This window comes from Rhizoctonia solani, chromosome 11 (assembly GCF_016906535.1).
Source record: "Rhizoctonia solani chromosome 11, complete sequence".
NCBI classification, from domain to species: domain Eukaryota; kingdom Fungi; phylum Basidiomycota; class Agaricomycetes; order Cantharellales; family Ceratobasidiaceae; genus Rhizoctonia; species Rhizoctonia solani.
Window position 1 is genome coordinate 1952826 of NC_057380.1, and position 24605 is coordinate 1977430.

Consider the following 24605-nt stretch of genomic DNA (forward strand, 5'->3'; position numbering starts at 1 on the left):
TCGCGCGATACATCATTGCATAACGAAAGAGTTGTCACGACGGCGCTTCTCGGGTGTCCGGTCATCGCCACCTGAGGCTTAGTGAGCCTCCACATCCATGAGAGCGTGGCGCCGTGCTGGGGAAAATTCCAACCCGACCGCGGGAGTTCTTTTTAGGCCAATTGCCAATGAATTTGAACCTTGGCGCCAGATGACTAAGCACACCAGAGACTTTGTGAGAGTATCCAATTGGAGCCAGAGGTTCCTCGCCCTTCGACCTCGATAGCCCGAGCGCATCTAGTTCGACGTGGAGAGAAGCCTTGGCTAACCAGAACTAAGAACACACACGTCACATACGTAATCAGTTCCACTATATTTGCGAACGCTTGTTCTTGTTCTCGCGACCACTGCCAGCACTATGTCTATGCCCTATTGATTCGACTCCCAAATATGATTACACCGCAGCTGCGTCCTCTTGCGCCTCTATCTGGCAGCATGACCTACCAACATGTACTTGAGGATTCTGGTCCTACTGACTCCCACTCTGACGACTATCAATCACTTCTTTACGCACCCTTCATATCAGCCATCTTGTCTGCAGCCGTGCTCTTATTCACTACTATCTCCATGACCTCGATCTCCGGCGTCATTATCTAGCGGTACCGTGCGAAAGAAACGCGGAGTACCACTCGTCCGACTCGCGCCCAGCGATCTATCAATATCTGGAAAGTGCTCCGACTTGGCGTTTGCTTGATACTATTATTTGCAATCGTGATGCTCGGAATGGCCGAATCTTGCCCCAACCCGGATAATGCTAAGCCGGGGGCAACGGATCAAGTGGCGAGCGCTCTCGCAGGACATGGAATCGGCAAACGCAAGAAACGACAGCACCACACCAATCTATGCTTAACCAAGGAACAGTCTACCCGGCTATCGCTCGCGTGTTTCTATGTATGTGCAGTCTCCCATAGTGCCCGTTACGATCTAATCTTTTTGAGCAGACATATACCACCTTACTCGCTTTCCTAACACTCTGCCTCGGTCCCGAATTCAACGCAGCTTGTGATTCGACATCACCCCCCTTCTACTACTCGCTTTACTCGTTGATATATGGGTCCAAATATTCCCAGGACGCGAAATGTCCAAGGCTACTCTGATATGCGACTGGGTTCGTATCGGTTTTCTCGCCATCGCCTCGATTATCACCCCGACTTGCACTGGTCCTCCTCTCCTACAAACAATACAAGACCCCTCCTACAAACTGGCCCACATCAGGTCGGCTTGTAGTCCAGAACCTGACGGCCCAATACAGCGACCAGGAGCCCCCAACAATCGAAGATATTTCGTTTCGCGTTTTCAGCGGGGGATAGGATCGGTATAGTCGGAAAACTAGCAAGTCAGTGCTGTGCCCACCACTCTGAAAAAAAATTTCGAGGAATACTAAACGGGGAGCCTAGGCGGGAAAGATGCCTTGGCATTGGCGTGTTAAGGTTTTATTCCCACAGAAGGCAAGGTCTTCTTTGAGTACGCGCACTGCTCTTGGTTCTTGGCAATCTGGGCTAACACGACTTTGGGCTACAATAGCGGTGTTGGAACGCATACCATTATCCTACGATCCTTTCATCCCATATTCATTAATAACCGGACAAGCAGCTTCGTCGTCCAGTCGAGCCACGGTCCGATACGTTCTCGACCCACAGCACCAATATTCAAACGAGACGCTCTATGCGGCGCTGAACACTGCGGGATTAGTCGGATTTGGTTAGAGATTGGTCTGAAGAGGATAACGCGCGTGCTCAGTATGGGGTAGGATTTGCTGCGGCAGTTGTGAGGTAAGCAACTATTCGTGTTTTGGTTCGGGACATGACACGCAAATTGGTATGATAGACAGAGTAAGCTTATCATCGTGGACGAAACTACGACTTCGATTGGTCAGTTGATTAATTGCTATTATTGCTTTCGTCATTGCCGAGCGGGGGCTTATCTCTGTTGTTTGGTAGAATACGCGCCTGACACGGAATTCCACGCATCTCTCCGTTGCGCACTTCCAAACGCAACCATCCTTGTGATCACGAACACGCTGAGGAACATCCAAGGCGTAGACAAGGTATCCTGTAGCCATATCATGTGTAGATCTACATGGTACTGAGGAATGTGTTCTCTTGTAGGTCTTGTCCTTGAAGCCGGACACCCTCGCCGAGCTTGGGACTCCAAGCGAATTATTAAATCGACATGGAGCGTTCAGGAAATTGTTGATGTGGATGATGCTCGAGATGCGCTTTACGTTGCGTTTACTGATTGAATTATGCTTATTTGTATAATACGGAGGATCAAGGTGGTTTCTTTTTTTTTTTTGCTACAATGCTTTGGATTGGTTGGATTGTTCAATGTGTTGCATATATCCATATTTTTTCTCATCCATTTTATTGTCGATTGGATGTGTCGGATGATTCTGAGAGGAAATTGGGAATACAGTGGGGCACCGGGGTGTTGTCGGAACTCGGGAGGCCCACAACCTGTATAGGCGATCGCACCAATCAAATGGAGAGCTACCCTATAGGACGCGAGTTACAATCTCCGAAACTCGAACCTCATACCCAGTCAAGTCCCCAACGAGCATCGCCAAGCAAACACGCCGAGAGCGCAGCTGTGCAAAAACTCCAAATATCCTCGGTCGAAGTCAAAATTGGAGTTTCGGATTGGACATGATTCTGGCCTTGGACTCTGGGTTGCAATGTGCAGGAGGCGATGACATTCCATCCTTGCGGCTTCTTATGACCACTGGGATGCATGTCATTTGGTCGAAAGGAAATGCAGTGGAATACACATCAAGTTGATATATTGCAATTGGCGAAACACCTCCCCTTCCCCTCTGGTTTACAATATTGATGGATTTCCAACACTCGTAACTTTACTGTTGGAGCGCGTTGCGAGGGCTCAGAACTGGCGCGAGGAAGGTGTTATCATCTTGTCTGTAGCTCGGATAAGCTTATACGGGCACATGCTGGAATCTTTGAAAAGTGTAAAGGTGCTTGTCATCCATCTTAGTCTCCTGGTGCTGGTGTTGTTGGATTTTGCGTGTACAAGGATCGGAGTACATTGCGGGCTCATTATACAGTGAATCCCCAAAGTGCAGATTTTCTGGATGTCAAAAATTGCGCGCGCTTTTACAGGTTCTGGAAAAATCAAACGGCATTTTCATGGATATACATACCGTTTAGACTGCGGACTCTACGTTTTTTTGGGTCGTGAATGCTTGGCTAAAATCTGAACTTCACGCGGACTTTTTGTACTTTTGGATTTCGCCGTGATTCATCGAGCAAGATGAACTATTGGTGGAGAACGCAATGAACGCTTTATCTGAACATAGGTATGGCGCACGAGTCCCACCGTATTGAATTTCTAGGAATTTATGCATATACACAACTCTCATACGTGATAGTTATCGCAGCGGCCTATTGGAATTGATGAAAATCAAGTAGCGTGTAGCGCGCTAATTTTTACATTAATGGCTCAAGCGATAGGACAGCCTCCCTATCTGGGCGCAGTCATGAGCTCATGTATGGTATTTGCCATCGTATACTGTTTGTCGAATGTATTGTAGCTTACGGGTAGGCAGCCACGTGACTACCCGACACTTGTGTTCTAAACGCTTACGATCGAGGACCCGACTCGAATGTGGATCATCTCATCATAGATACGAAATCTAGGGATACAGTCGACTCGGAAGCGCTCTTTGGGTTATATTGATCGCCCACTGACTTACGATCCACTCATGCCAAGTAAACATAGATCTGCTCCTGGCCCGCGACCTGAGAGCTGCTTGACATGTAGACAAAGGCAGGTCCCTTTGCCCATTATGACATTGGTCAATTCTGATTTATGACTGACGACTCTTTCGGATGTGTTATTCAGGAAGAAAAAATGCGATAAGACCCGGCCATTTTGTCTACGGTGTTTGAATTCAAAGGGACTTTTTCCGTGTTTGGGGTATGAGGATGAAACGTACGAGCCAGAGATCAAGAAACTGGCACCAGTCCTCGAAGAGCGCGCGAAAACTTGCCTCGAACGAACTTGCGTCCGCTTGTCTTCGAGTAGAGTTTGGGGACGCAGTTGTGAGTACCATCGCCGTGCCGTGAAGGTGCACTGAGGTCTATCAAGCCCGAGTCGAGTGCAAAGGTCACTACTAAAGACACGTGTGTCGGCATCAGATATAAACGATTATCTTACTCCTGCGTTCATCTCGCTTACCGACCGTGGCTCTCCCGAAAGCTCGCTAATGAGCGTTGCATCATCGATGCATCGTCCAGTGAAAGACGCCGACTGGGAGCCAGTGTAAGAAGGCATGGATCGGATAATGCTATCAGACTATCGCTGCCTTCGATGATTCCACGTGGGGTGAACGCTAACAGGTGGATGAGGGAGAGCTACCTGACGTTCATTCTGGGAGAATGTGAGATTTTGTGTGCTGTGCTTCTGTCTCAAAGTTTGAATAGCACAGTTTCTAGACCAGCGGCACCGAGTCCTCAAGTTTTCAGACCTCCCACTAACACAGGGCAGGGATTCGTTATGGCACAGTTGAATCGGCCCCTAAGACTTGGGCTCATGTATCTTGGAGCTAAAGTATTTGAAGCCTTTGTCGAAAAGTCAGAGGAAGTGGCTAAAATTATGTTCACAGTGGTGACGCGGTACACGAATGATGTAACAAGCTCAGAAGAACTTCAGAAACCCGTTTCCGTCGACACAAGAAGTAGAGGATAGTTGAGTAGGCTACATAATGTAGACGAGCTACCGCATAGCACTTGGGCCAGATAACAACACGTTTACCAGCTAGCCCTCATACAATTCATTGTCCTCGGCACCGGGGTAGGCTATAACACATTCGTCTCTCGCACTGCCAAACTTTCTTCGCCTGGTATCAGACCATCCAGATCTCGGCTAGACAAGAGCGCACATGGACTTCTCCGCATATCTCTTCCAGCAGTCCTTAGCTCGGGTCGAACTGAAATTCAACGATTCGCATTCCAGGATATCTTGTATTCGCTTGTACTTGGAGTTCCAACATTAGCTGAATACGACTCGACGGGACTGCCAACCGCACCTGGGACAAACATCTCGGCTGATTGGTTCTCATGATGTGCATGGTGCACCCGCTGAGATGGTTATCATTATCTCCGAGGTCCACAGTCGGCGAGCTCAAGTGAAAATCGTGGATTGGCTCGAATTAGAAATGAGGACATGGTCGTGGGGCCAGGTAGATACTCGGTACGAAGAGTCCAGCCAACTGATCTATCGCGCCGCGATTCAGGAAGCCTGGAGGCACGCAACATTGATGTATATCTACATGGTGCGTTTTTTATTTAAATACTTGGGTATGTATTAATCATAAGGCGAAGGGTATGTGTGGGGCAACTTCTCATGATGGACGAGTTCAAGCCTCCGTGTACCAAATCATCAAGTTGGTCGATTGTGGTAGGAGATACAAATATAAATGGACATTTGACAGGTCCACTCATCATTGTAGGTTCCTGTCAATCTGCCCTTTAAATCAGCTAAATCTTTCTCAGGCTGGCATAGCAGCACGATACGAGTCGCAACGCACGCTCATTTTCAATAAGCTCAACTCTTACAGTGGAGTTAGGGTGTGTTACTCCAAGGTGCGGATTTCGCGCGGGTTTTGAATCATCTTTTGGCATGGTCCCGCTATATGTGGTGCTGCAGTTGGGTGGGATGATTACGTGCAGAGAGTACGAGAGGTACTTCCAATACCAATATATATAAGGATGGATCGGCGGCCGGGCCAGGGGTTTGAAATTGGCCAAGGATCCCAAGGTATGTTGCTTGTTGTGTAGGGCGGTTTTTCTACGGGATGCTCACTTGGCCTGGTAAGAATGTGGTACCTAACACGACAGCCAAATAATATTCCAGGATCTTGTTGTCTGTAGGGTGAACGTTTTGTGAATATGCACCAGAGCGGTTAAGCAAAGACATTACCCACATCATAAAGTTAATGCTATTATTTATAGAGACTCTTGATATGTCCATACGCACGTTCTGTACTCTGCACTAATGTAGATACTTTTCTTATTGTGAGGGCATCATAACTTGACCTTGTGATTGTGCTATTCGATATATTATTATCCCGGTAGACGAGTATGTCTTGTCTGTGTTTTTGGTGAGCAATTTCTGGATGAGAATACGGAGATCGAATCGCCGGGGGGGGGGGGATGCCCCCAGCCTATGGATTAGAGGCCGGTTTTGGTCTTGTTCACCTACACATTTTGTTTGTCCAATATTGACACCTTGACTCATGTTCTCCACCAGCTGAGCGCATGGAGATGTCTCCTTCTCCTTCTGATATTGTATGTTTGCGTTTGTCATTTATACACTAATCTCTTTCTGTGTGCTTGACACGCTCCCCTGTTTCCGCTCGCTACACCCTACTATGATAAATTAACGACATTTGGTTCAGGTAGTACCCAGGGCTACTTGTGTGCATTAGCACCTTTGTATTATGCCTATTTTCAGACTTTGATGATATGGTTCGTAGTTCCTGGTGAGACGGTGTGAATAGACCAATGGACGTTCCAAACGAACATGGTCATTACATCGTTGCGAAAATTGCAATATGACACCTGTAGGAAGCCCTTGGAATACACCTGCACTATATGGGCAGTTAAAGACCCTAAAGGACACTAGGATAATATCAATCGATATATGCATGCTACCAGAGGATACCATTCTCTAGGAATTCGAAAATAAAATGGTTATAATTAGTATGCAGTGAGCTCCCAAAGTATGAGTTTTCCGCGTGCCAAAACCACACTTTATATGCAGAGTGTTGGTAAAAGCTGACCAACCCTTTTGTAAATCTGCATCCCAGCTCGCCCCCGTGCGCTGTCGAGGTGCGTATTTGGTGTTTCTGCATGCGGATCTTTGTACCTTGGGGGTTTACCATGTAGCTAGTTGGCAAAATAAAGGCTGGTCATAAGAATTGTGACCCTGTATATAGGCTATAGCTACAAAAAGGATTCATGCTATCAAGCACCAACCATTTGTCTCAGCATTAATTTGGCGCTGGCCAAGCACCTGGAGCCATCCAGTGAGTGATTCCCAAATATTCTGGCTTAATTATCATCTTGCTTGAAAAGTCTTCACAGAACCATGGGATACTCGTAGAGATGGACCTATTAAGAAAATTGGACAAATTTGTAAGCAATACTCAACACCGATGAAGTGTATCATCTGGTAGTAGATTCCTGCAGCTCGCGTTGCGGGTAAAGCATAGATAAAGAGATATTGATGCACTTATTCAGGCTCCACGCATGAATGAAACACTCTCTTTGAATGGTTCAAATAGGACACATATATTGTATTTGGGGCCGACTTACCACAAATCAAGAAAAATACGCACCAAAGTTTGATATATCTAATTTTGTGCGGTTCTGTATCCTCGGCGAATAAGATAGAAGCTATAGGGTCGCATCAGCGACGCTTCTTGAGCATATGATAGGTAACCACGTGATTACTGGACACTTTGTTCTCGACTCCAACTGATCGAATGTATCGATCTTCTTATCATCATACATTCGAAGGCTGATATAACTCAACTTGCACACCCCTCTTGGGCTATATAGATCGTCTACTACGATCTGCTGATGCCAAGTAAACCTAAATCCGGCCCTGGCCCCCGACCTGAGAGCTGCTTGACGTGTAGGCAGAGGTGAGTGCTTTGAGTCATTTATGACTGAAATTAATTACAGTTTGTTACTGATGATTGTCTTGTGACTATATAGGAAGAAAAAATGCGACAAGACTCGACCGTTTTGCTTGCGGTGCTTGAATTCAAAGGGGGCATTTCCGTGTTTGGGGTATGGCGATGAAACGTACGAGCCCCCAACCGACAAACCGTCCCTTGAAGAGCGCGTGGTGAATACCTCTGGAGCGAACTTGCGTCCGCTTGTCTTCGGAGTAGAGTTTGGGGACGCAGTTGTGAGTGCTATCGCCGTGTCGTGAAGGTGCACTGAGGTCTATCAAGCCCGAGTCGAGTGCAAAGGTTGTTTACTACGGGACGCGTGTGTCGGCGTCGGACATAAACGACTACCTTACTCCTGCGGTCATCTCGCTTACCGACCGTAGCTCTCCCGAAAGCTCGCTAATGAGCATTGCATCATCGATGCATCATCCAGTGCAAGACGCAGACTGGGAGCCAGGTGTAAGAAGCCATGGGTCGGATAATGCTATCAGACTATCGCTGCCTTCGATGATTCCACGTGGGGTGAACGCTAACAGGTGGATGAGGGAGAGCTACCTGACGTTCATTCTGGGAGAATGTAAGTTTTCTGTTTGCTTGTAGTTTCGGATTTTGGATAGTCCAGTTTCCAGATTATAGACACCGAATCCTCAAGTTTTTCAGACCTCCCACTAAGGAAGGACCGGGACACCTCATCGCGAATTTAAGCCGACCTCGAAGACTTGGATATATGTACCTTGGAGCTAAGATATTCGAAACCTTTGTAGGAAAACCAGAGGAAATGGCCATACAGTCGAGCTCCCAGTGGGTGACGCGGTACGCGAATCATGTAACAAGCTCAGAAGAGCTCCAGAACCCGTTCCCATCAGTGAAAGAGGTAGAGGATAGGTTGAGTGGGCTTCTGCACGTAAGGCAAGTTAACTTACAACGCCTAGGTAAAATAACAATACCTTCAATATTAGTTAGGTCTCATACAACTTATTGTCCTCGGCACTGCTGCGGCGTACAATACTCTGCGTCTCGCGCTGCCCAACGCCCTCCGCCTTGTATCGAATTACCCAGATCATTGGGCCAAAGAAGAACGCAACGGACTTCTTTGCATATCTCTGCCATCAGTCCTGACCTCATTTCAAGCCGACCTTCAGAGATTCGTGTACCAAGATATCGTGTATTCGCTCATACTCGGGGTTCCAACACAGGCTGAATACGACTCGACGGAACTGCCAACCGCACCTGGGACAAACATCTCGGCTGATTGGTTTCATGATGTGCAGGGTGCACCCGCTGAAATGGTTATCATTATCTCCGAGGTGCACAATTGGCGCGCCCAAGTTAAGAGTGCAGACTGGCGCGAGCTGGAAATGAGGGCGTGGGCATGGAATCGAGCGGATACTCGGTACGAAGAGTCAAACCAACTGATATATCGCACTGCGATACAGGAAGCCTGGAGACATGCAACGTTAATTTATATCTATATGGTGGGTCTCTTGGTCGAGTAAGCACAGGAATTTGTGTTGATGATGGTGTTAAAGGGTATGTGTGGGGTAACTTCTCATGATGCCAGAGTTCAGGCCTCCGTGTACCAAATCGTCAAATTAATGGAAGTGGTGGGAGATACGACTATGGACGTACACTTCTCGATCACATCCCTCGTAGTAAGTTCTCGCTAACTCCCTTTTATGTTTGTTGACTAAACCTTTGTTAGGCCGGGATATCAGCCCGATACGAGACTCAGCGAGCACTCATTTTCCGAAAGCTCAGGTCTTTCAGTGGAATCAGGTTATGGGCGATTCAAGGCCGAGATTTCGCGCGAGTTTTAGATTCTCTGTGGCATAGTGCCGCTATATATGGCGGCGCAGTCGTGTGGGACGATTACGTCCAGATGAGATGTGAAGTGCTTCCAATACTATGATGACGGATCGGCAGCCGAGTCAAAGTTTGAACGTGCCCGAGGACCCCGAAGAATGTGCCTCTATTTGCATCGAGGCAGGTTTATTTTACGGAATGGCTCAACATGGTAAGAGCGGGAAACTAACGTTGGTTTAGGACATCATTGTCTGTAGAAATAGATTTTTCTTGACCACTTTCCAGAGCGATTGAAGCAAAAGATATAGTCCTCATTGTAAATTTTGCGTGTGCATATAAGTGCTCTCTGCGCAATGTAGATATTACTGGGAAGTATTGGAATTCAATTTTATGCTTGCAGTTACAAACGATCTTCTTGGCCCAATAGACGAATATGTCCCAGCAGTGTTTTCGCGAGCGAGTTCGAATCCTACCCTGGGAGTTCGAAGTGTCCCACCCGAGGCGGCAAGCTTGAGGTCCCACCATTCCTCGGTGTCGGGCAAGCGCCCACACGTGATGAAACTAGAGTCTGGTCATGACTACGGTCATGATTCCCACTGCTTCCATTTCTGAGAGGTCACACGATAACTACAGCGCGGGGGAAAGTATCGATGAAAACACATAAGTCTACGTATGGGCCGAGGGGACTGAGTTGTCTCACTTGTCGACAGAGGTTAGTATGTCATCTACTGAGGATTCTGTCTTGTCTGACTTGCGGAGTGAACTTCCCAGGAGAAAGAAGTGCGACCGGTAAGCATTAATTTCAATTCGAGCCACCGCTATTCTGATGATTGAACTGTATAGGACTAGACCGGTCTGCGAGCGTTGTACCAAGGGCCGGTTTAAGTGCCTTGGGTATGATAACGACCCTCTGGAGAGCCCATTAACGGAGAAAGTGTTTGGATCAACAAGGACACTCGGGCGCTTAGATATAAATGACCCTGCCCCAACGCCAAGGTGTGTGGAAACACCGAGTGCAACTCGGGCTGTCCAGAACCAGTCGGTGAGTAAGCTGTCCAGTACCATCGTGATTTGCGGACCTCAAGTTCGTTAATCAATCCAACCAGTCTAGTCGACTCACCGGTCCTAATGCTTTGTCCCGAAATTTGGATGATGTACCTTCAGAGGATGCAAAGTCACGTCTAGAATCGTTTAACGACTCCGAAAACTCGATCCTGAGTGCAGGCGCTCTGGAACTCATGGCCAAGTCACTTTCAAAACCACAAGGTCTATCAACTTTGGCTCAGGAACTTCGAGCATTCGATGGGGTGTGGCCTCAGGAGCATTCACAAAGCCTCGTTCGAGCGAGAACATTTGACCCGGGTATAGGTGCCACTCTCCCCCTGGTAATTCAAGCTGAGATACCCCGTTCCTTGAACGTAAACGCGCGGATGCGGGAAAGTTATTTCACATTTATCTTATCCGAATGTGAGTCTGACAGTGCGGGGGCACTTACAATCTAACATCTCATTCAGACGAGACACATCGCCTCCGTAAATTCTTTCGGTCACCTCCTGTCCCAATAAGCCGTGGTTTGGCCCAGCGTATGAAGCGTTCCAATAAAATGCTTGGATTCATGTACCTCGGTGCCAAGGTATTTGAAGTTCTTACAGAAAAACCCAAAGATGCCGCTTCGGATTGTTGCAAGAAATGGATTGCCAACTTCGATCGACAAGTTATGGGTCGCGCGTCTTCGAGCCCTTCGCTCCAAGAATCAGAAGATCGGCTTACAGGATTATTGAAGTAGGTATACCTTTTGTCGCTTTGAACCGCCTAACGCATTTCCCTCATGATTCAGTTGGCTTATTTGACTTTCCTCGTTGTTGATACCGTCGCAGGATACGCCTTTCTGAAACGAGCATTACCACTATTTCTACAGTTGGTATCAAGCGACCCCGAACTTTGGAGTGAGAAAGGGGGACAGCTCACGATATTACTCCCTCGAATTCTTTCGACTTCACGATACGAGATTAGGAGGTTTGTCTTCTATGACATGATGTGTTCCTTGGCTCTTGGCGTTAGGTCACTGGCGGAATACGACCCAGGTGATCCCCCGGTAGTGTCATATCCACCTCTTCCTATGGAAATATTTCATGGTATCCCAATCGAATGGATTCATATCATTGGACATGTTCACACTCACGCGAGCGACTGGTCCAACTTGGAGACTCAAACTTTGTCATGGCGGCCGCGGATATCTGATATTTGGGGAGAGGAATCTGTTGAAGTAGTACTTCGGATGGCGATACAAGAGAGCTGGAGGCATACTACTCTTATTTATATTTATATGGTATGTTTCAAACATCCGTTCATTCTATCACGTCGACATTGAGTATTTTCGTTTAGGGTATGTGTGGGGTGAATTCGTCTGATCGACGCGTACAAGCTTCTGTGAGACAAATTATTCGGCTGATAAGAGTTGTACATGATTCGCCTATGGATGTGCACTTGTCTATACCATGTCTGATTGTGAGTTCGCGTTCAATGTGTCATGTTCATCAGCTTGAGGTGGTTTTAATATAGGCCGGGATCGCAGCGCGATATGAAACTCAGCGAACCTTAATTTATCAAAAGTTATTATCCTTCCGAAACACTCATATATGGATTCTTCGCGGGGCCGACTTTATTCCTGTCTTGAGGCATCTTTGGAATGGGGTGGGTGTTGGGGGTGGTTCGGTTACGTGGTGTGATTACGTGAATTCGCGGTGTGCACTATTGCCGCTCTTGTGAATGACAATAGTATCGTTGGATTTTTCGTATGATTGGTGATTTAAAGCTGCATTTCCCCTCTTCGTATTGTTGTGTGTAGTTTGAACTTTTGCGTGTATGTATGTGTCGTTACGCTCTACGAATACAGCAGCCCATTTTTGTCTTGCTCTTGGGCGCCTGCGGGCGGATCTGATACACGTGATAGGCCGACCTGCTGTCCTCCACGACCACTGTCTGGAAGTTGTATTACAATCAACCGTAACACAAACTCTAAGAGCGCTAGTATATTGGTTGCCACTTGAAAGCTATAAACCATCGCATCTCGGGTAAATACTCGTCTGACAGTACAATTCCACCCACACTCACGTTATCTCCATTCCATTCGGTGATCTACCATTGGATTTGCTTACTCTCATAAACGTTTGGCCACTAAACAAAGTCTGATATAATCATCCTCCCGCTTTTGCCGCTTGTCACTTATATCCCGAAGCTTCTCATCTAGCAACGCACGCCCGCCGATCCAAAGATCCAGGAGCGATGTTTGGCAATCCTGCGCTTTTAGAGAGCGTTTATCCTGGTACAGCTTATCCAGAACTCTTATGATGCTCCCATATCAATCACCACTCTATCAGCTCGACTTCATACAACAAAGACCATAGAGAAACTTCTTGGCTTTCTCCCCGACGGAGACAGAGTGAAGGTATGGTGTTACCCCATGTCTCAGTATATCAACGGATCATCTGCTTACTATCGTACTTAGACTCAAATAATCCTTCTTTCCGGATCAACAACTCCATTCCGTAATGATACCGACCGTGAAATGCCGCTGCGTCAAGAATCAAACTTTTTCTACCTAACTGGATGCGACGTCGCCAATTCCCACTTGATGATAACTGTCTCCCCTCCTACCGTGGCGTCCAATGGTCCCGAAGTAAAGTCGACACTTTTCATCCCCAGGGAAGACCCATTGGAAACAATGTGGTCTCCCCCGCCTCCCACTCTAGAAGCGGCACGCTCGACGCACGAAGTCGATATCCTTGCGTACTCGGATGAATTTGATAAACATGTTGCCGGTGCTATCAAGACCAGGGAAACCGCCGTGCACATCCTGCCACAGACCATCCAGTTCCCGACTCTTCCTGCTCCATTGCTCGTGGCTCTGTCAGCCTCTGGAGCAAACCCTCCACCGATGATCAAGTACCTTCTCCCAGCTCTCCACTCTGCGCGTCTCATTAAAACTGAATATGAAATTGAACTCATTCGTCAAGCAAATGCGATTTCTTCTAGAGCACATGAAGTAATCATGCGTGTGTTGGGAAAGGATGTGAAAGAGGTTGGAGGAAGGGTCAGTACCGGCTCCAAGGAGGTTACGGCCGTGATGCCAGGGCAGTGGAGGATCGAAAAGGAAGCTGAAGCCGAGGCGATATTTGTTGCTAGTTGTAGGCGTGAAGGGTACGATTTCACGAACGAGATTTACCACCCGAGTTGTCAACTGATCGGATAACTTCAGCGCCGTACATCAAGCATATATGCCTATTGTCGCATCGGCTCAGCATGCCGCTACTTTACATTATTGCTGCAATGATCGGGCGTTCGCCTGGGGCCCTGTAAACTCCGAACGTCAAGATCTGGCTACGCAGCCCGCGAACGGTCATGCCCATGCGCATAACGGCACACAGAACGGGCATGGAAATGAGCCAACACTTGCGCCACAAGTACTCTTACTGGATGCGGGCTGTGAGTGGCGCAATTACGCTTCGGACAGTGAGTTATTCTATCGAGCCTATTTTTATTCCGTGCTCATACGCAATAAGTTACCCGTACTACTCCTGTGAGCGCATTGGTTCGACATTATTGAAATTATTAAATCATTTCGGTTTAGGTTGGGAATGGAGGAAAGTTCACTCCAGAAGCTCGTGCAATTTACGAACTCGTCCTGAAAATGCAAGAAGAGGCTATCGATTCTCTGAAACCTGGCCTGCACTGGTATGTGAACATAACTCGTTCATTCTGCGCTGGGACTGAATGATGCTTCATTTTAGGGATAAAGTTCAACTTCAATGTCATTTGACGTTGATTGATGGATTCCTAGAGTTGGGACTCTTCAAAGGCGAAAGTACGTTATTTATCAAACCCCTGTTAGATGCGCACTACCCTTATTTTTTCTCCCAGGAGCCGACATCATCAACTCGGAAATATCCAGCGCATTTTTCCCTCATGGAGTAGGCCATTCACTTGGCCTCGATGTGCATGATGTCCCGTCAGCATCTAAACCCGAAGCTGTTACTGCCTCTTCCTCCTTGCTTGCTCTAGGTCCGAACGTAACAATTCCTATTGAAAGTGCAGATCACCCGTCGTTCTACAGGTATTTACGCCTCCGTCTCCCTCTCGCCACTGGTATGGTCCTCGTAAGTATCACATTTATTTAAATGAGCTACATTTTAACTATTTCCAGACTGTTGAACCTGGTATCTACTTCTCTCCACACCTGCTCGCTCCCGTTCGATCGTCCCCATACATTGACCACGAGCTTCTGGCCAAGTATGAGAGCGTTGGCGGTGTACGAATCGAGGATGTTTTGTGGATCACAGAAACTGGATGCCAAAACTTTACCATGACGGGGAAGAGCGTAGAGTGGATTGAGAAGCTGACTTCTGGCCAAGCTTGAGCGGAATCAAGGGGTTTTTAGTCATGAAATTAACTGATGTAAACCTGGGCCTGAATAATATTCTGCATATCAAGTTGTTCATTGACAAGTATGTGTTGCGTTATATTATGCTAGAGCTGAGAGCCGCTCGAATTGTGATCATCAACGAGGTAAGGCACGCCAAAAAATTAGAATATTCAGAGTAATCCACACGAAAGCTTTACATATCGCAATTGTATCTACCCCAACTAGAGCGCATATATTGCTTTCTTGTCCCATTGATTAAGGATCACTCAATGAACTTGATTGAGATAACCTGGGAAGGACTAGCGAGATTGCCAGACGACTGGTGGGCTCAAGTACCAGTAGCTCACGGAGAAGCGGGAGGACCCGGTCATCACAGTCTGCAATAGCCTCTTGCAGTTCGAGCGGGGGAGTACCGCTAGCAGTGTGATCCATATATTGCTCGATGTCGACTCCTCTAAAACGAGGAGAGCAAGTCTGAGAGAAGTAAAGTTCAGATACAATCAGGCTTTTGGATGGTTCCGTATGCTTACACTGAGGATGACCATACCAAAACTCCACACATCCCCGGCTATAGTCGGAAACGCGAATGGAGCACGGGACTCCGGGCTACTATACAACGACGGTTGAGGCGGAGTTGAAACCGCCTCAGACCATTGTTGAACTGAGCTCGAGGCTGGCTGACCCGAGATGTACTGAAACCCGCAAGTAAGGTTTGCAAGCTTGGCTCGCCCATCGGAGAGAATATAAATGTTGGACTAGATATATCAAAGATACAGGACTTGAGTATGTAGTAAACTTGTCCTTTACTAAATAAACTTCACCGGTTGTATGTCTCCGTGAGCTATACTACCACCTCTATGTTCGTGGAGGTATAATATAGCAGAAGCAACATCTCTGAGCTGGTTGGCGTTGAAGAAGGGGGGTAAATAAGCAAATAAATTTCAAGACGGGCTCACAATTTGAATGGAGCGAACATAATCTGCTTCGCCTTGGTTAAGTAACTAAACAACAATCAGCACAAATACTCATGAGTGAATATACGCACATACAGACTCGAGTGTTATTCTAGGGAGAGGTTCAAATATCATATCCGGTATGTGCGTATGCGTAAGGCTAGAATCAATCCCAAGTAATCTGTGGATGAATGGATGATCAATCTGTTCCATGAGGGCAACCTCGTGTTGTACAGTCTATAAAATCGACATTCAATCTTAGCCACGGGCTTCCCAGACTCAAGCTCATTGAGAATCACCGAATAAAGGGCTTCCAAAGCATTAGCGCTACTTTCAGGACCAAATCCAGTCTTAATAACGACCTATCATACTTACTTTAGTCCACCGCTATGTCAAGATATTCTGATACATACTCTGGTGGCTTTTGAGTACCATTTTGGCGAATACGTGGCTCTAATGCACTAATGGTTTAGCTAGTGATCTTCTATAACGTATCTTCACTAACTCGAAGAAAGCCATCTTGACGCGCGCTTCTTCCAAAATCTCAGGTTTCGCATGATCGAATCTCCTGTAACAATGTGAGGTGACCTATCGTTGATAAAAACGAGCAAGCTGACCTCCAAATAGACAAATGATCCGCAACTTGTTTGCTCTCTTGTCGTGCGGACGAATCAAATCGGACTTTTCCGGCCAAGTCTATGACGCTGATTGGTAACCAGTCTATCTTTCTTCCTTCCAGTTGTGTTAAAATCTTCATGAAATCAGTTGCACTAGGTCTCTGCAGTGGTGATTGACGCCAGCATTTAGCTATTGTGTTCCAGAGTCCGTTTGTAGTCCAGGAATCTCTGCGGTAGACCTGCGATAAAGTAGCTGGCGAGTGACCATGTATAATCTCTGCTCCAGCCAGATCATCGCGATCGATTGAGCTATAGGGCTCCAGGAGCGTGAGGAGCTAGCGAGGAGAATTAGTCTATAATAAATTATAAAGGCGGTGCACCTATAAATCAAAACGTTACTTACCCAGAAGCAGACACATCCGAAAGTCCACATGTCTGATTCAGTGGTTTGTTGTGGCCTATTTGAGATGATGAGCTCCGGACTCATCCAACGGAATGAAAGTACTGATTCGATGGTCCCGGTCACCGCTGCATCAGGAGGTAGCGCTGCCAGCATCCTTCCGAAACTCATTAAACTAATTTTGGCTCTACCGCTGTCGTCGATTGAAATGTTCTCCTATCCAATAGCCGCTGTCATTATCTCTATTGAGAAGCAAAATATAAAGTGAATTATGCTTACGGGTCTCAGGTCACCATGAGTGATTGGAATTGGGTACCCATGCATATATTTTAGTCCTTCGAGAATGTCACACATCTATGACAGTCTAATATCAGTTGGTAGACACGGGTAGATTACATAGCACTTACTAGACTATGAGCAGTTGGATAAGGATCTGTGGAGCGTGTATACTCCTCCAGTACTACAATCCTTTTTTTACGATACTAAATTGGAGAAAGTACAGTGGATGAACATAAGAAAGTGTTCACTCGGTTCGATTGCGAACCTCAGCAAGAGTCCACCGATAGCAGGCCTCAAAAACAAGCCCTTCATGTGGAGAAAATCCGGAAGTAATTCCGAGAAAGTCTATAATGTTTGGGTGGTGGACGTCGTAACAGCTCGAAGCAACTTTGCGAAATACCTGCAATGGTGCTTGAACATAAGCCAAATAGAATGACCTAATGAAGGGTATCTCACAATTTCTAGGTGATCATGTCGAGTTTGATTATCAAGACTGGCATTGAGCCGTGGAACCTTTACTACTATTGGCTGACCAGCAACTGTACGAGCCCTTGAATAACGATGAGTGAGCACACGCGAATATCCCTTTACGAGATTTAATGACTACCTCCAGACGGTTGATCGTAGGCTACGAGAGCGTTCAACCAGTGTGTTAGTATTAATTTGATTCTTTAAGTCCTTAATGTCAGATGGCCAAGGTGGTATAGGCTGGTTGTCGATAGCAGTGAAAAGATCCATAGCTATAGGTGAGCTTGGAACTTCTCCACTGTGCACCATACGATTTAACTCCTCTAAGAACCCCTGCGCTGTCGGACGCCAATCCTGTGCTTGCCAGCATGAGGATAGCACGCTCCATAGGGTATCGTTAATTAGGCTGCCTCTAGGACCAGTGGGCCGGCCACTCGGAAGATGTCCGCTTTTGATTAGTTCTGCTACCATCACATCACTGCTTGCTTCATTGTATGGATGAATACGGCAGAGTATCTGCGGTTTTACAATATCTAGTTGTGTACATGCCTATTTTCAATTAGAACGACTCACTTCAAGAGCGATGCATCCGTAGGCCCACATGTCTGCTGCCGGCGAGGGTCTTGCAGAGGCTGGAAAAAGTAGCTCTGGGCTCATATATCGAACCGTGCCAGCAAAAGGAGACGAGCCGGACAAGACAACTTCACCTGTACGGTCATTAGGTTGACGAGAGCGGCCAAAATCACATATCAACGCTGTCTCATCGGAGTTTACGAGGATGTTACTCTGGAATGCATCATCGCAAGGGGTAAACATGTAGCAGCATAAGCTCCGCTCACCAATTTGATATCCCCGTGGGCAATCGGCCCTGAGCCGAGTCCATGCATGTAGCTGAGACCACGAAGTGTATCGGCCATCTATTGGAATCACCCCAATTATCAACGAATATACTCTTACAAAGCATCCGGTAAATTTACCATCTTCGTATGTCTTGGGGGTGGTGTTTTTCGTTCTAAATACTAAGAAAAAGGTGCTGAATAATTAGTAATACTCTGACGCATCCAAACATATGAGAAGCACTCACGTCCTGAAGGTTCCAGGGGCAGAGCTCACAAACAAACGATGGAAGGGGACCAATTCCAGTCATAATTCCCAAAAGCTCAATATGTTACTCCCGCCACTCAAATTACGCCAGATTTCAAGTTCACGGGCCAATTTCTGTGTGTTGCATATAGTGTCATTTGATGAATGGAAAAAAGTGATCGCCATGTCTCGAGCCCGTTACCTTCTCAAGTCTTTCCATTTGTGTAGTTGCATCATTGTCTAAATCGAATGCCCGTATAGATTTGATGGCGACCTTTTATACGTGGTAATTATTTCCAGCTCCTTCTACTGCAACCAATTTTGTATACCTTGACCATACCTCCGTCATGCCTTATATACTTCCCACTAGGGTGAATCACGATTACCATTAACATCACAGATTCAGTGTACCTAGCTAGACTTACCTGAAGATATCTGCAGATCCCCCCAGCCCAGCCTCTTCATACAGATCTTGTCCAGTTCGGTTCACTCGGACGAGCTTTGTGATGTCGCTTGTAGCTCCCAGCGCACCCGACCATAGCGGCGAGGTGTATATTGTGGACATGGTGTCCCAAGGAAAAGGTGTGCAGCATTCCCCAAACGGACGATTAGGATGAGATCAGTCTAGGATACTTGAGTACTCAGGCGGATGAGCGTATGAAGTGCCCTTAACGCCGAGTATCCTAGTTCACCGCCGAATGATTAACGAAATTAGGAATTCAACCAATGGGGTTGGCGTTGGGTAACAGAGACTCAATTGTAGCTTCATGAGTTGATTGTATCTTATAAGACTTGTAAACTTTACGGAATGATTTTCTAAAATGCCTACTAAAGGTGAGCCGATTTGGAAAACCCTCGCATAATTTAGGCTTCCGACGTTTTACAGAGTACAAGTGTAGTGAAAAGGGCGGGGTTATTGGGAACCATTCAAGATATAGTTATATTGGCTGCATGTTGGTCGCGACTTTTATAGATTTTGGAGATATACTGCGGTTCGTTATTAAACCAAGAAGCACGCGTATAATCACGTGATACTTTTCCCCAGAAAGCCTTTGGGACGACTGGCTCATGTTTTCCAGAAGAGAGTCTGATTCCCTTGGCTAGGCACGATCACATTGTCAAATGTAATCATCTGCCCCAGGGAAACCCGGCATTTTAGAGAGTACGTTTGCTATAGTGCTGGAGAGCTCACACAGGTACATGACGAGAAGCTGTGGAAGTTCAAGCAGTGTTGAGGAGCAGGCACAAACATTCCATTTTGAAAACGTAGAAAATCCTATTCTGAAGAAAAATGCAATTATTACCTAAATTACCCCGCACGATAAAAACGCGGGTTGAATGCTTGAAATTGACCACATTATAAGCCATAACCTCAAGTCTGTCGACGCGGAGGGGTGCAAGAGCTCATGTGACTCGATCAAAGTTTTGTCATGAGTGGCTATGTCATAGTGTATCATATGGGTGGCTGAGATCGCAATCTTTGTTGTCGACCACCATAGTCACTCGCAAGAAAATGGAGGGCAATCAAAGTTAGCTATAAGCTTACTTCTTAACTCACCCAACATTTCTACTTATATTCACCGCATAGATCGTAGCCGCCACCATGGTCAACCCCGTGGCCATGGACGTAGCTCATGGGGTTCGTGGGCCCAAGTGCCGCACCAGAATGAGAACAATAATGTTTATCCATCTGATTGGGTAGAAGGATCTACAGATGCTTCGTCTTATGCTGAACTTGACGAAGCTACTCGAGAAACATTGGTAAGATGTTATAAGGTTTTAAGAATGTCATACTGACATTTAACGACGGAAAAGCTCCTTGATAAAGGATGTACGTGTTATGGGTGATTTCCAACTCGATATTTTAGTATGATCCTCTAACATTACTCTTAGATCTCTCTGGCGTTAGGGTAGATAGCAATGATGGTCCAAGACCGTCTTCCCACCGAGTAGCTCAGTGCATTTCTACCCGATCGCCCCATGTACGAGAGACCAACAACATTGACTCAGACGTCGTTTCAACGGAGAACAGACGAGAGACGAACTATGTGCACAAAGGCTGGTCCCTCTCGGCTTTATCAACTTCGGACAAATCGCCTTGGGCCGTATCAAGGATCGCTCGCAACAACCAAGCGAACTCTTGGATCCAGTCATCTACCAAGTATGTTTTGATACAAAAGCTTAGGGTTGATCTTTCAGCAGAGGACCTTTCACCGACTGTGGAGCTCAGTAAAGCTTTCGAAGAGGCCTTGAAGCGCCCCAGCCTTTTTGAAAGGTCTGAAGCTGTATATCAGATATTCGAACAGTGGTCAGTTTCATAGTAAAATGGTCAAAATGTAGAGGCTCACCTACTTATAGGGGTGATGTCATTCCTCTGGTAACCTTCTCTGGTCACTGCTGTAATTAATGATTGACCATCTTACTAGGTGTTTGATATCGGTATCTCGTTGGCAGTGACCGATTTGGAGCCCGTCGCCAGAAATGTACATTATTTCTTCGCTGGCTTCAATAAAAAACACTCTAACTTTATATAGTACCTGAAAGTCACAGACCGGTCGTATCTGGGGCTTCACCAGCTATCGATGTCAGCCTCAGCTAGGGCATCCACACAGGTATGTTCAAACGAAGTGACGAATGCTATATTAATCATCTTTTGTCTCTCGAGCATAGGGCGGAGATCCGACTACCCTCCAGAGCGAGGATAATGTCAAAGAGTGGCTACGTAGGCCAGGTTCGCTGATCCATTCTATTAAGACAAAGCGCACTAATGTCTTGTTTCGTTAGTACCCCCACACCAATGGGAGCGAGTACGAATTATCAAAGTGACGCACCTTACGACTATACTTTCCAAGGAACTTCAATTCAGACTGAACGAGCTCCACCGATCGCTTGTGACGTACTGCCCGGTTACTACCAAAGCCATCACATCAGACGGAACTTCATTTGACGGAACCTCTCATGTGCATAACACAATCTCCAAGATCGCGTTTTACTCCGATGGATATTACATAAAATCAATATCGGTAAAGTACACAACTGAGGGCTCTCCAGTCACATACGGATCGAATAAGACGCCGAACAACGAAGTAACATTAACAGCTGGTATGGCACAAATTGCGGCTTGCCACTTTTGCATGCTTAGACTACTTTGAAATGCATTCCAGGTGAATATGTAACCGATATAATCCTGTGGAAGGATCAAAAGGGTGTCTGTGGGCTCCAATTGAACACTAGCAAAGGCATAACTTCACAGCACTTTGGATCCGATGGCGGCACTCCGACAGTTATGCGCAGTTCAGGAGGCTGCTTGTCCGCATTCTCTGGAATAGTTCAATCTGATATAATACATGACTTACGGGTAAGTAAGAGCTCTGGTGCCCCTCTGCCCATGCTAAGAATAACGGTTGGTTATAGACATTGTGGAGACACGACGTTCAAGGCTCGGGACTAGGTGGCGATAGGGAGTTTTCCAAATACTATGGCGGCGTGGCAGGAACTCCCTTTTCTGACTGGCCTTTTGTAAAACAGTCTGATACAGCTCGTATTAAATCCATCCGTATAAAATGTGGAACGTACATCGATGGCATAGAGGTAATTGATAATCGGTCGAGTTGAAAGCCGGGATATTAACAAGTATCTCGATTAGGTTACGTATGAATACTTTGGCCCCGGAGGATGTGGCACAAAATCTCAAAAGGCTGATTATCATGGGGGTTCGAACTCGGGCGGGAAGGAGCATACTTTCGTTTTGGCATCCGATGAAGATATCGTGGCTGTTCTAGGACGCTATAATAAGTATATTGTTCAGCTGTGTTTCGTTACTAACAAAGGTCGGGCTTCAATGTTTATTTGCCGATGGCCAGCTAATCGTGTAGTATTCTAGGCCGGACCAGCGATATCTTTGGTGGGGGCGACGGAGAAGACTTTAGATGCCAAGCACCCGCCACGGGTGACGGTAAGGCTACACGTTTGCACTATATATGCGGCAAAAGGTAAGCTTGGGAACGTGATCAACCTTCAACTGATTTCTTGACGGTCACCTACTATAGTGGAGATTGGCTTAACGGTATAATGCTAGCCTGGGTCCCACTTTAGCAGGTTATTGTGACATCCGGAGGCGAAGGAGCTTGTCGTGAATTGAAAGGCAAGAATGAAATAAATTTGTTCTTCAATACTACTCTGCAGGTGTAGTCTAGTGTTCGAATCGGAGTAAATTGTAATGCGGTTTTCAGAAATTTTTATGATCTTCTATCGGTTGTTTCTGACTTCCTTCGTGCGTGAGTGTAATTTATAAGTCATTTAGCCACCCCGCATAACATACATCTCATGGCATTCATTCTGCCTCCTTTCAGAGACTCATGCGACCTGTGATAATTTATATTATTTTCTCTCCCATTAATATCGCCAGAAGCGCATCTATGTCAGGCTACCTTGGTGATAAGCTTGCTACACGTTTGAAGCTCCGGTCGACGCCCCCCCCCATTATAGCAGTGACGCAAGAGCGCCCATACTAGCGCAGCGTACATGTCCATTTGACAAGTGACCTCACCCGTCCGGTATCGATTGATTCCTATCTCAATCACTTACAACCAGTTCAATTGAAGTTGGCTGCCTTTATGCCGGTCAGGTGTGGCGATAGGTATACGCACAAGACCTCGCCGTCAGTGTGGCGTACCGGACGAGCCCCTGTTCAGTCAGTCTCCACGTTTTGATCGACGGCTATGAGATCTTCGGATAGGGCGGAACTACGGTACGAGATTCTCTACGTACAGAGATTAAATCGCTTTGTGTCCCGGGTAATGAAGTTCCAATTAAAAGATTGAAGAACATGTAGTGGAATGTTTGCTGGTCCACTAGAACTCGGTCTAGATGGAGCTAATGGTTGGTTCCGACGCCTATCGCGGGAGTAAAAAAACTTATCCTCTGTCCACTCGTTCCCCGCCGGCCACGAGACCTAGACCGGTGAAGGCTGGGAACCCCCGCGGCTGCGAAGCAGCGAGGGTGGACCGGGGTGCCCGACCGTGAGTCTGGCTCGTGGGTGGGTGGCCCAAACCAGCTCTCGTGAGGTTACGGGATTTCGGGTGGGATCAAAGCGGCACGCAAAGGCCTGCCGAGGCACTCGGTGTGTACGAGGCCAGACAGTGGAGGAGGTTAGACGGCATTAAGCGGTAGTCACGTGACCCACTACATGCTCCAGCTAAGTCACTATTTTGCGTCTCCGCAAACCTCGTCAGAAAACGTCCACATCAACGGCCGACAAGCTTTTGGGGTCCTATATGTTCAGATTATAACTATTAATGATTCTCGGATAGACTATTATCAGAATATGGGGTAGCTAGGGGAGGAAGACGAACTCAAACAAGGGATGTAGAAAATGGAACGGAAAAAGTAGACTACAAATAGAAAGAGATAGGACAAGACAGTGAGCCAGTAGTTGATCCCTATTTATAAATCTACTCATATCCATAAAAATTCCGGACGGTCGCAGTGCAAGTGGGAGGATGCTAATACTCCACGGAGCTCGTGCGCACAAGAAATGTATTCATATTGAGTTTAATATCTCATAACTAGGCACTAATATACCTTCAAATTCATCAGCAAGCGATGCAGTCATAGAGCTTTCAAAACAGGTTTATGGAATCGTAGAACTTTGCTACTTGTAGAGGGCAGAATCGACTGACTGGGTACGTGCTCCAATGGATTCCCTGCATCTTAGTAAAGGACAAAGTCATTGATTCTCTCTCAAACATTGCTTTAACCGATATCGATACTCTCCTACCTCAGCTTCAATAGCACAGAGCCTTGTACTAAGTCTATGTACAGCAAGTCGACTTCATGTCAACAT

At 46.6% G+C, this 24605-nt stretch overlaps 5 protein-coding genes across 5 annotated transcripts; 4 read left to right on the forward strand and 1 right to left on the reverse strand.

The window, feature by feature from the left end:
* Positions 1 to 429: 429 nt before the first annotated feature.
* On the forward strand, positions 430 to 2281 carry RhiXN_10629 (P-loop containing nucleoside triphosphate hydrolase protein; the record flags this gene model as incomplete). The annotated part of the gene is made up of 6 exons (XM_043330445.1): positions 430 to 582; positions 637 to 930; positions 1732 to 1811; positions 1867 to 1910; positions 1980 to 2093; positions 2148 to 2281. 6 exons carry the CDS (start codon positions 430 to 432, stop codon positions 2279 to 2281), a joined length of 819 nt encoding a protein of 272 aa, XP_043184542.1.
* A 5356-nt stretch (positions 2282 to 7637) lies between these two features.
* Positions 7638 to 11324, forward strand: RhiXN_10630 (Fungal specific transcription factor domain; the record flags this gene model as incomplete). The annotated part of the gene is made up of 13 exons (XM_043330446.1): positions 7638 to 7702; positions 7776 to 7971; positions 8018 to 8312; positions 8365 to 8639; positions 8695 to 9210; positions 9265 to 9387; positions 9438 to 9608; positions 9659 to 9749; positions 9939 to 10121; positions 10249 to 10327; positions 10382 to 10580; positions 10645 to 11005; positions 11053 to 11324. 13 exons carry the CDS (start codon positions 7638 to 7640, stop codon positions 11322 to 11324), a joined length of 2826 nt encoding a protein of 941 aa, XP_043184543.1.
* A 1782-nt stretch (positions 11325 to 13106) lies between these two features.
* Positions 13107 to 14954, forward strand: RhiXN_10631 (Metallopeptidase family M24; the record flags this gene model as incomplete). The annotated part of the gene is made up of 7 exons (XM_043330447.1): positions 13107 to 13738; positions 13797 to 14050; positions 14101 to 14117; positions 14169 to 14272; positions 14329 to 14402; positions 14459 to 14694; positions 14742 to 14954. 7 exons carry the CDS (start codon positions 13107 to 13109, stop codon positions 14952 to 14954), a joined length of 1530 nt encoding a protein of 509 aa, XP_043184544.1.
* Positions 14955 to 15215: 261 nt separating this feature from the next.
* Positions 15216 to 19325, reverse strand: RhiXN_10632 (Tyrosine kinase specific for activated; the record flags this gene model as incomplete). Its single annotated transcript, XM_043330448.1, has 20 exons — positions 15216 to 15434; positions 15491 to 15715; positions 15782 to 15859; positions 15917 to 15961; positions 16010 to 16150; positions 16213 to 16275; positions 16327 to 16366; positions 16419 to 16481; positions 16531 to 16865; positions 16934 to 17146; positions 17210 to 17284; positions 17338 to 17412; positions 17475 to 17609; positions 17666 to 17759; positions 17817 to 18193; positions 18251 to 18463; positions 18517 to 18594; positions 18963 to 19034; positions 19090 to 19126; positions 19186 to 19325. 20 exons carry the CDS (start codon positions 19323 to 19325, stop codon positions 15216 to 15218), a joined length of 2718 nt encoding a protein of 905 aa, XP_043184545.1.
* Positions 19326 to 20363: 1038 nt separating this feature from the next.
* RhiXN_10633 (Jacalin-like lectin domain protein) lies at positions 20364 to 22855 on the forward strand (the record flags this gene model as incomplete). The annotated part of the gene is made up of 14 exons (XM_043330449.1): positions 20364 to 20403; positions 20463 to 20521; positions 20576 to 20591; positions 20654 to 21068; positions 21119 to 21137; positions 21187 to 21243; positions 21295 to 21372; positions 21431 to 21491; positions 21545 to 21862; positions 21925 to 22118; positions 22175 to 22351; positions 22407 to 22590; positions 22644 to 22752; positions 22810 to 22855. 14 exons carry the CDS (start codon positions 20364 to 20366, stop codon positions 22853 to 22855), a joined length of 1773 nt encoding a protein of 590 aa, XP_043184546.1.
* Between the last annotated feature and the right edge of the window lie 1750 nt (positions 22856 to 24605).